Source organism: Peromyscus maniculatus, chromosome 5 (assembly GCF_049852395.1).
Source record: "Peromyscus maniculatus bairdii isolate BWxNUB_F1_BW_parent chromosome 5, HU_Pman_BW_mat_3.1, whole genome shotgun sequence".
Lineage (NCBI taxonomy): Eukaryota > Metazoa > Chordata > Mammalia > Rodentia > Cricetidae > Peromyscus > Peromyscus maniculatus.
The window spans coordinates 72,751,755-72,763,768 of NC_134856.1; the positions used below are offsets into that span (position 1 = coordinate 72,751,755).

The 12,014-nt window shown below is 42.0% G+C and overlaps 1 protein-coding gene across 5 annotated transcripts in view; it reads right to left on the reverse strand.

Annotated features, from left to right (window-relative positions):
• The window catches only part of Armc3 (armadillo repeat containing 3), a 91,008-nt gene that overhangs the window by 58,710 nt on the left and 20,284 nt on the right, over positions 1 to 12,014 (reverse strand). For all 5 annotated transcript variants that reach the window (XM_042278040.2, XM_015997436.3, XM_042278043.2 and 2 more), the window contains 2 exons: positions 8,663 to 8,857; positions 3,910 to 4,093 (listed from right to left, as the gene is read on the reverse strand). In XM_042278040.2, coding sequence (XP_042133974.2) covers positions 3,910 to 4,093; positions 8,663 to 8,857 — 379 coding nt within the window. The remainder of the gene's footprint in view (positions 1 to 3,909; positions 4,094 to 8,662; positions 8,858 to 12,014) is intronic.

Consider the following 12,014-nt stretch of genomic DNA (forward strand, 5'->3'; position numbering starts at 1 on the left):
CGTAAATGCGTACAGAGCCTCTCTGTGGGGCAAGAATGGAGCTGGTGGTTCTACTTGCATAGTGCCTTGAGTCTGTGCTTACCACATCTGTGTCATGGCACCATGTATCTGCATGTATGTATGTATGTATGTATGTATGTATGTATGTATCTATCTATCTATCTATCTATCTATCTATCTATCTATCTATCTATCTATCTGTCTGTCATTCTACCTTCTCTGTAATCACTTCAAATCATGTTAAAATCAGACATAAGATTTGTGTGAGTATATTTGTGGTATACGAATATGTGTGCACATACAAGGAATGCACATGCCTATACCTATATGTTTAGAAGCCAGAGGTCAACAGTGGATATCTTCCTCTATTGTTCTCCAAGTTATTTTTGAGACTGGGCCTCTCATTGAACTTGGAGCTCACCAATTTGGCTAGACTGGCTGGCTGGCAAGTTCCAGGACCCTACTGTCCCTGCCTTCCAGTGTGGGGATTGCAGGTGTAATCTATGTGGGTGTTGGGATCCAAACTCAGGTCCTCAAGCTTGAACAACAACCATGTTAATCCATTGATCCCTCCTAAGACTTTGGATGATTTGTTTTTATACACATACATTTGTCAGGAGGGTGGTATATGCTTTTTAATATATATTTTATTTTTAATTGGCATACAATAATTATATAGTAATCATACAGAGTCCCATGAGGTGTTTCAGTACATGTATACAATGAGTAATAAACTAGTCAGGGTATCTGGAATCCACCATCTCAGACACCTATCATTTCTTGAGTAAGGAACACTAAAAATGTTCTCTATAGACTGTTTTGAAATGACTACTGTCATGCAGTTTAACCCAGGACATCAGAAGAGCTGTCTCCATTAACCCTTCCCTCTCCACCCCCTCCTCCCAGACTGATTGTAGACTCTGGTAACACTGTTCTAGTCTCTTGTACTGTGGAATCAATTTTGCAGCTTCTACATGTGAGAAAGCATGTTATTTGTATTTCTGTCAGGGTACTTTCTGGGTGTGTGTGTGTGTGTGTGTGTGTGTGTGTGTGTGTGTGTGTGTATGTTGCTGGGCTTCATGCATGCTAAGCCAGCATCTTACCTCTCAGCTAGACCTCTAAGTCCTCCCAGGTAATCATCTTACCTCACCTAGATCACTATAGTAACCTCCTCCTGGTCCTCTGTGTTGGGTGATGATACATCCTTCCAATCTCTTCTCAACCTCACAGTGAGAGTGCTCAAGTGCAATGTTCCCTTCTCACTTTGTCTCTTCAGTGGCTCTTCCTTCGTGTGAGGTATCTTGATTTACAACAATTTCTCGTTGCTTCTCTAGCCTTGACCAGCATTCTCAATGTTCTGCTGCATTCCATTCATTAGGCATTCTGCAAATTTTCAGCTCTGGAACTTTCTACACTCTTCCAGCCTTCACACACTTTTCCTTTCAGTGAACATCCCACCCAGATCTTCTTTGCCCAGGAAGCTTTCACTATCAATTCCACATCTGAACTTATAAAGCTCTTATTGGAACCCAAGACTTCTCTACCCTGAGTCTTCATGCAGTTGTCTTCCACAGTGATCCTGTGTTTGCACCAGCATGGTTGGCACATCTTTGTGAGTGCCTGCTTGCTTGCCTGTCTCAGTTTGTGTAAAGAAAACCACGAATGGAGAGGTGAATGGACAGGTTTCAGGTACTGCTCTGCCCTCGCGGCTACGCAGGCGGGGGCCACAGTGGTAGTATCAGGTCGAATACTGAGCCTAGTACTCCGGGCATACTGCCTGTTGCCTCGCCCATGCTCTGTCACGTGATTGATCACTGTCAGGTCCAAAAGAAACTCAGGACAAATATCTATCCCTGGTGTCTATTGACATACCAAGTCACATGCTGGCCCTCAGGCTCTCTCAACACCACAAATACCTGTCACAGAATCCATGCCAGCACCCTGGCTCTTCCCAGCTCTTCTCACCCTGCCCCTTATCTATCCTAAGCTTCTCCGACACATGGGCTTCCCTTCCCCCAGCTTTTCGTTGCTATACAACCTTGCCATTTTGGCCATGCACTCTCTCTTTTGTCTTCCTCTCTCACCCTCCCCTTCTCTCTCTCCTCTCCCGGCCGGCCCAGTCCACTCCGCTGGCTATGGTCAGTGTGCTACTTTCTTTCACTGCTTCCAGATGCCTCTGGCTGTACTCTCCCTGGTATCTACAATAAGGACCTCCCCCTCAACCAGACCTTCAAGCAGCCATGCCCTCACTTAATATGACCTCCACGAAACTCACCACACAAGTCGGGGCCGCCACACATCTAGAAAGACCCAGTCACACCAGACCTCACAGAAGATGTGCAAAGCACGTTGGGTGTGACAGTGTTTGTGTGACCATTACACCACTCTGTGGGCCTCACCTCACCAAGAATCCTGGAAGGGAATGAAAACAAAACTGGCCCAGTGTGACAACATCTAAGCTCCCCTGGGGAGAACCGGGATAAACCAACATTTACCTGCTTGGTCTCCGGCAGTCCATGTATCTAGAAATGAGCTCAAGCTAGACCACACAGGATTCCTGGCAGTTAGATAAAAGCCAGCCTCCCCCAGAAACTTGTGAAACAGGTTTTCCTTCCCCAAAAGGAGTCATTTCCCCACCTCTGGCAGAAGGGACATATGGCTCCACTAAAGTACCCGTGGTCACAAATCGCAGCCCATGCTGTCTCCAGGCTCCTACAGTCTCTACTCACAAGTACTTGTTATACACTTCAAAGCCTCCAGGATAGCACCCTGACCCTTCTCACTTACACCCTGGCCCCCCTGCAGCTAAGCTCACTCTTCTTTCTATTCTCTCTTGCTATCGTACACTTTCCACTATTCTCTCTCGCAGATAACTCTGGCCATGTCCAGTTCGCTTTCTTTTCCCTCTGTTCCGCGCTCTTCCAGACACCTCTGATGTTCTCTCTGATTCCCAGTAACAACATTCCCATAATGGAGAGGTCATTTCAGAAGCTTCTTTACTGAATCCCCTCACATATGTTTCCAATATTAAAAAAAAAAAATCTTAATTTTACAGCCTATCTTTAGATTTTGTGTCGACACTGCAACTCATGAAGGCCCACTGTGCCGACTGTATATCACACAGTGAGCTTGTGTTTGCTGCATTAAAGTTGAGACGTTAGGAAATCCAGTATGGGCTAAAAAATGTTCTCCGCTGTGTATCCACAGACATATATACAGATGTGAGTATGTATGTTTAGAATGTAAATCACAGAAACAGTCAAAGCTGCCATCATTTCTAAGAGTAGTGATGCAGAAGGGCTAAAATAAGTTCCCATCTTTTATTTACAAAATTCCCCTTATATACATAAATTAAGGCTGTCATTGCATCTTCAGTGCTTGGGATGTGATTAATCACTCCTATTGCATAGACTTATGATAACACAGCTTGTCGCAGAAATGAAAACTGTATTATGTACATAGCACCAGCATATTGTTTTCTGCGGCTGTGTGACATGGCACTGTTGGCTTCTGGCTGAGACTCGACAGTCCTTGGATGTCACTTGGAGAGTGGATCTCTCAAAACAACATGTTCCGAATCACAGGCACCATGTGTATTCTGTGTTATTCCAATTTCAGGAGAAATAAAGGCTTAAAGTTTAAATGAACTCATAATGAACTGCTTTTTAAAAATAGATGATGATTAAGTGGTATTAAGTTTGTAAACCCCTCCCCCCCCCCCCCCCCCGACAAAGCAATCTGTAATTTAACTTGTTGACTGTGAGATGTTTGGGTTCTAACTATTACATATTGTGCTCTTCTCGGAGGGGTATTCAGGGCAGGCAGATGCTCTAGCATTTGTAAGTATTCATCAGAATTAAGAATGCAAGAGGAAACTGTGTGTTGAGATTATGTTAAGAGGACACATACGATCATAAGCCGCTTTAGCAATGGCTTTGGCTGCGTTCTTCTGGATGTCAGGAATGGTTGAGTTCTCTGCGAATGAGAGTAGTTTTTTGAGGCCCCCTGTCTGCTGCAGCAGCACCATTGAGTCCATATCCTCCAGGCAGTTGGCTATCACTGCAAGTGCTTCTACGTGAAGGTCATTCAATTCCTAACGATAAAAACAAACACAACTTGAAAGTTGCCCTCTTGGTTGCTTTACAAGTTGCTACAACAAAATACTTGACCAAGGCAACTTAGGGGAGAAAGGCTTTATTCCAGCTTATGGTTCCAAGGGGGATACAATGCATCACCACCAGGAACATGAGGCTGGCCACTTACATTGCATGGGCAGTCAGGGATAACAGCGAGAACAGGAAGCGAAACAAGGCTACAAACCCTCAAAGCCCGCCCTCAGTGATGTACTTCCTCTTGCAAGGTTCCACTCCTAAAGGTGGAACTTTTATGACCTTCCCAAACAGCATGACCATCTGGAGAACAAGTTTTTAAACACATGAGCCTATGGGGCACATTTCACAGTCAAGCCACCACAATTGTGTTAAAGAAAATTTCTCTTCAGATTTTATCAAGAGAAAAAGTGGGACTCATCAGAACATAGTGTGATTAATTCTGTGTTGACAGAAGCCCAAGAAACCCAAAGTTCTTATCAACAACTCACCTCCCACTACTTGCCTCATCTTTTCCCATTTCTCTTACTTCAAAATGGTTTATGGATAAAATAATAAAGGAAATGTCCAGTAATTACACTGAACTGAAATTGCTCATATTATCTTCCACCAAACACACATCTAAAATCCCCAAAGGAAAAAAGTATAGTTTTTTTTTTTTTTTTTTTTTTTTTTTGGCAGTACTGGGTATGGAACCAGCTTTGTCCATGCTGGGTACACTCTCTAACATTGAATTATAACCTCCAAATCAATAAGCAAAGAAGAGGTTTTCTATGTAAGGGCAAGTTGGGTTGCCAATCAAAGGGAAGGTATGTCTAGAAAATATGAGATCTTTTAGTGTATCTCTTGGTATTACCACACTGTGATTAAAGCAACCGGGAAAAGCAATGTGGTAGTCTGTTCAAAACTTATTCTGAATAACCAAGTGTGGTAGTGCACAACGTAGTCACGGCAATTAGAAGGCAGAAGCAGGGTGACTGGTGCTAGTTCCAGGCCAGCTGGGGCTACACAATGAGCTGTTGTCACACACACACATGCATACGCACATGCACACACACACGCACACCCCGGAACCAAACAGGCAGGCAAACAAACTTACAATGACCTGATCCATTCTAGTGTTCAGTAATTAAGGTGAGTCATCTTACAAGTTAAGAGCTCTGCTCAAATGAGGCTTTTGTTGAGGGCCAAAGGAACCTAGACCAGTGAAGGAGGTAGTGATGGGTGTCAGTCATGACCATGGCACTAGTTAGAGCTGTGAAAGTTGTAATTGCCCCAGTGTTTCTTCTTCATTTCAGAAGCAATACTTGACTGACCACGTGTCTGTTTGCATTTGTGTATTCTAAATACATGACTTCGTTTTCCACTCTCTTGTCTTCTTATCATACAATCTGAAATGGTCAACTATAATGAAGGATTTGGTTTTCATTACTCTTACAATATAAGATTTAAGTTTCTGAAAGTTAAGAAGAATAAATGTCACTCATGGACTTTGTGCTCATTCTAGGGTAAGTGTGGTGAATTTTCTGATGGACACAGGATGGTTGTTTTGTATTAGATCGATGTATGATTTTGTCCTTTTTTTTTTTTTTTTGAAGAGTACAATTTAATTTTAACTTTAAAAATTACGAAGACAGAGCCCAGTGCAACAGCATATTCATTTAACACCAGCATAGACTCTAAGGAGACAGATGCATGTGGATTTCTGAATTAGAGGCTAGCTTGGTCTACATAGAGAGTTCCAGACTAGTCAGGATTATAAGTGAGACTGTCTAAAAAAAAAAAACCAGAAGACAGAAGTGAGGAACAAGGGGTGGGACCAAGTCGAAAGAGCAGCTCAGACAAATTGGTAGACTGCTCTACGTAAGTCTTCCTTAACACTGCTGTGCATTTTTTTTCCATGAAGAAATTTTGCACCAATTTTGAGAATTGAATTCTTTGCCATTTGTGTATTAAGAATATGTGGTAGGGGTCTAAGGAAACAGCTCAGTCAGTGAAGTGCTTGCCAGGCAAGCCTGTGGACCCGAGCACCGAATGCTTGTGATCCCAGCACCGGGGTGCTGAGGCAGGAGGATCCCTGGGGCTTGCTGGCCTGCCAGTCTAGCTGAATTGCCAGCTCCAGGGTCAGTGAGACATGCTATCTCAGAAAATAAGGTGGAGAGCCATTGAAGAAGAGAGCTGATGCTGACCTCTGACCTCCACACACGTGTGCCTTCAGACATCACATACACACATGCAAAGACACACAAAACAGGTAAGCATGCATACTCATAGAAAATATTGTAACTTGAATTATATATATTTTGTTTCTCCAAGGCTCATTCCTAGTACAGAGAAACATAGTTTTACTGAATTGACTTTTACCCTGTGACCTTGAGAAATCTACTTAACAGTTATTCTTCATCTAACTTAAGAAATCTACTTAACAAGTAGACTTTCCTGTTCTCTTTGGGTTTTCTGTCTTTTGAGTCTGTTAGTTTTTTGTAGCCTTCTTCTGTCTTGGCCTCATTACCCTAGTAAAGAGTTTGGGTGCATGGGAACATAAATGAATGATCCTCTGGGCTTTGTGCCCCAGCCTAGGTGGGGATGGGAGAGGAACTTTTATATTTTATTTTATATATTTTAGTATAATTTAAAAACTTCCAAATAAAATACACATATTAACTCTGTAAAATACTTCCCATATATTTGCACTTTCTGTAACTACAGACAAGTTATTTAACCTGTCAGCCTCATTTTTCTCATCTATAAAATGAGATGGAAGATGCAATAATTATTTATGATATGTAATAGTTGATATATACAATTATATAGCTATATATGTGATAACTATGATGTTATAAAGAGTATATACACATATACAGATAAGATTTATATGTAATATATAGATACATTATGTATTATATATAGTATCATATATAATGATATAGTAATTGTTGTTTTATGGATTATCATACTTTGAAAGAAATAAGAAGGTAATAAAATCACATATGCAAAATTCCTGTACCACACCTATGACGGAATAGATCTTTCCATGCCATTACTTTTTTATTCCAAGAAGACAGGAGACAGAACTGTGACACTATCAGACAAAGCTACATTCATCCTGTGATTAATAAATTTCCACCTGTTGTTCACTGGGAAAAGTAACTTCTCTGGTTTACATATTCCATACATTTGAAATAATAGGATGAAATGACAGGACAAAATAATAGTACTGTTAGGAGTTCTATATAGTTCTAAAAGAACTATACAGCCTATGGTACTGTTAGAGTTATATAGTTCTAACAGTACTATACAGCCTACGGTACTGTTAGAGTTATGTAGTTCTAACAGTACTATACAGCCTACGGTACTGTTAGAGTTATGTAGTTCTAACAGTACTATACAGCCTACGGTACTGTTAGAGTTATGCAGTTCTAACAGTACTATACAGCCTACGGTACTGTTAGAGTTCTACATAGTTCTAACAGAACTATACAGCCTACGTATGGTACTGTTAGTTATGTAGTTCTAACAGTACTATACAGCCTATAGTCATGTTAGAGTTCTACACCACAAATGTAAAATCCTGACACAGAACTAGTGCACAGGGTGTCATGGAATCAGAGGTAGATGGATGTGGTAGGGAACAGGCTTATTGTACCAGGACAGCTTTTAACATTGTACATTATTTTCTCAGTTATGTATCAAGATCTGAGGTCCATATTTTTTAGGAGAAAAATTGAATAATGGTTAGTCTGAAACTTAATAAATTATTACTCAACGAGACTTTAACCTCCTAGATTGGCCCTCTCTCCTTATTTTTGAAGAGGCATTAAGTAGAATTTATTTGATAATTCATTGAAATGGAGGCCATGAATCTGAAATATACATATAGGCACTTGGCTCTGGAATTAATCCTGGAGATTCTTTCAGCATGAATCTGAGCCATGTCTATACAGCTAAATGGTCTTCAGCAAAGGCTAGATCGGCATTGTGACTGGAAGATGTGGGTACACACTGACTCTTCAAGTGGGAGACAGCTTCCTTGTGAACCTTGTGGGAAGTGAGCAACTTCACCTCCAATGTTTCTCATTGTATTATGAGATAAATCGTCCTTCTTGCCTCATCCCACAGACAATCATGATGGATGGAGAGATTAAAAGGTTAATTCTAGGTGTTTCAGAAAAATCTTAAACTTTCAAAGCCATAAGGCTTATTTTCTATTAGTTCTTTTTTTTTTTTTTTTTTTTTTTTCCTTTCGAGACAGGGTTTCTCTGTGTAGCTTTGTGCCTTTCCTGGGACTCACTTGGTAGTCCAGGCTGGCCTCAAACTCACAGAGATCCGCCTGGCTCTGCCTCCCGAGTGCTGGGATTAAAGGCGTGCGCCACCACCGCCCGGCCTCTATTGGTTCTTGATGGCCTCTACAACTAATCTGCTCCAAGCAGCCTAATAAAGTTTTCACAACCGTTAATGAATCACTCCTGTAAACTCTGCCTACTACAATTAAAAACATTCAGACTTTAGGACAACATCTCAGAGAGTTGCGTGGATGGGAATACTGCCGATACCTTGGTTTCTAGGATCTTGGAGAGCTGGTCCAGTCCTTGGTTGTCTTTCAGCATTGTCCGAGACTCCTTATCGCACGTGATAACACCCAAGGTTTTGAGAGCCAGCTGCTGGATAATTGGGTACTCCGACTTCAGGAGCTCTAACATCGGAGGGATTGGGTTTAGTTCGTGAAGTGAAGTCCGACACTGAAAATCCTGCCGTGAAATGCGAATGAGCACATTAATAATTTCTACAACAAAATGCAATCTCAAGGGTGGAGAGTGTCTACTTTCTGGCAGAGAACATTATTATGGTATAATTTCTCCATTTTTAACTCCAGATTCCAAAATAACTTATAGACAAAAAAAAAAAAAAAAAAAAAAAAAAAAAAAAAAAAAAAAAAAAAAAAAAACCTCTTAAAGGACAGTAAAAAAATTTTTTTTTCTTTTTTTTCCGAGACAGGGTTTCTCTGCGTAGCTTTGCGCCTTTCCTGGAGCTCACTTGGTAGCCCAGGCTGGCCTCGAACTCACAGAGATCTGCCTGGCTCTGCCTCCCGAGTGCTGGGATTAAAGGCGTGCGCCACCATTGCCCGGCAAAAAATTTTTATTGATGCTATCTATCACTTGCAGGATTTATGTTGCTGCAAACTTCTATGAAAATTATTACATTAAAATGTATACATAATACAATTCTTTTCACATGAATATACTGTTTCAAATAATATTTTATGAAATAATGGCACGGATTCTTTATCTTTGAGGGGTTGTTTGTGAAACAACCTAGAGCTGCACACATCCACTGCTGTAGATAACCCTGAGTGTGCAAATTTACAGCAAGGTTTTTTCAAATACATGACCTTTAAGTGAAACCCTTAAGATCGCATAGAGTTGGTGTAGTCACATTCCTGCATGTGACGAACCAGATCTGGTAGTAGTAGCAGGGCGAGGAGTGTTGTATTGAATAGCGGAGAAAACTCTCAAATTTTATTACTAAATCATGATTTAAAAAACCAAACTTGCCAGGCGGTGGTGGTGCACGCCTGTAATCCCAGCACTCGGGAGGCAGAGGCAGATGATCTCTGTGAGTTCGAGGCCAGCCTAGTCTACAGAACTAGTCCAGGACAGGCTCCAAAGCTTACAGAGAAACCCTGTCTCAAAAACCACCCCCCCCCCAAAAAAAAACAACCCTCAAATGTGATTAAAATAGCACTGAAGGTGAAAAGGGGGGCTGGGGAAGTAACTCAATCAATTGAGTGTTTGCCACTTAGCCTGGGAAGATGAGTCTGGACCACCAGAATCCACATAAAGAAACCAGAGTGGCAGTGTGCCTGTATTCCAACTCCAGGGAGACAAAACAGGTGGATTCCCAGAACTCAGTGGCCAGCCAGCCTACCTTAATCATTGAGCTCCAGTTAGTGAGAGACCCTGCCTCAAAAAAATAAGGTAGAGGGTAATTGAAGAAAACTAGACGCTGATCTCTGGCCTCCCCACTCACATGCACAGATGTGCACACACCAACATAAATGTGTATGTACAACACACACACACACACACACACACACACACACACACACACACACACACGGAAAACTCCCACATTCAGCTTAGCCTTCCTTCCTTCATCTTTTACTTAACCTCTAAATGATCAGCTTCTTCTAGGCATAAAGTGGCCTTTAAAATCATGTCCGCAGGGACTCAGAATGTGACCACCTTTGGAAAGAGAGTCACTGCTGATGTAATTAGGCAAGACAGGGTCAACCTGGAGTATAGTCCTTAATGGTGTCCTTCTAAGGTAAAATTGATGTCCTCATGAGGATGGAGATGACAAAGGCAGAGACTAGACTGTTGGCTGCTAGCAAAAGCTGGGCAACTGAGGAATGGTTCTGCCCAGTCTCTGGAGGATGTCATATTAACACGGTAACTCTGAACCACCCAGCTTGTGGTATTTAGCTACAGCAGCCCTAATATCTTCTTAGTCTCCAATGCTTCTGTTATGAAGAACTGTAAAGGTTACGCATCTTATTTTCACTTGAAATAAAAAGTAGAAAAATGCACCCACAAGGAGTCCTGAGATTAAAACCACAAACCCACATATGGAAAGTTTTAAGTCGCTGAGTGAGTTGGATGGAGAGTATTAATTGACAACTATGAACAATACAACATCATCCTGAGACAAGCTTGTGAGAGGTTTTCTAGATTAAGAGGTTCTCTAGCTTTTGAGATTATCTTGATTCTATTCGCTGATGTGGAAAGACCCATCTTGTCTGTGGGACCATTCCCTGGGCAACAGATCCTGGACTATATGAAGTGGAGGATGTTAACTGAGCATGGGAATCCATTGCTTTGTGCTTCTGGACTGTGGATGTCACATGACCAGCTGCTGCAAGCTCCCGCCATCTTGACTTCCCTGCCAGGAAGGACTACACACTCTTGAATTACGACAGAACCAACTCTTTCTCCTTTAAACTGCTTTTTGTAAGGGTGTTTAATCCCAGCAACAGGAAAATAAACTGAGATGGTCGGGGAAAGCCCATTGGATCAGGGACAGCGGAAAGAGGCTGAACTTCCTCCAGAGGATGTCCATTTCAGGAGCATGAGGTGGTCATGTTGCAAGGACCACCTAAGGCCAAGAAGGTTTTCTGAGTCTCTCTCCATCCCAGTGCCTAGATACTGTCTCTAGATTAGCCCTCTACCCTACCCCTCCTGCCTGTCTTAGGATTTCGGCCGACCTAAAGCTTATTATGTACATTTGGTAGTTGTTAAGAAACCTGAGCGAGAAAAGCAGCAGAGACAGCTGGTAAGTCTTTCCAAACTGAACTGTTGTGGGTGAAAGCAGGGCACGGGGGCATCACAGTGAGGAGGAGAGTGGGAGTTATTTTCTATTATACGGGGAAGCAGCCTGACGAGATAGCATTTTGCTGTGGTGAATAATGAATTGCACTGAGCAGATTCAGATGACAGGATTTTTTACTGATCAACAGTCCAAAGCTTTGGTCATTGACCAGCTGGTCCTCCAAGCCCATCAGGACTGTCCCAGTGGCTTGTTTTTATGAATGAGAATTTCTGGAAAGAAGCTGTCTGCAAAGGCTGATGCTATCCCAGTAATGATATGCACAGGTTGGAACATTGCTGGTCCAGATCCTAGTTACCTTATCTTGTGCTAGTTTTAGCCTACATGTCTGTGTATCATATGCACATAGTGCCCACAGAGACCAGAAGAGGGTATCAGATCCCCCCTGAACTGAAGTTAAAGATGGTTATAAGCAACCATGTAGGTACTAGAAACTGATCCTGGGTCCACTGGAAGAGCAGCAAGTGTTCTTAACCTCTGAGCCATCTCTTCAGCCCAACCCCCACAATTGGCTTTTGTCCA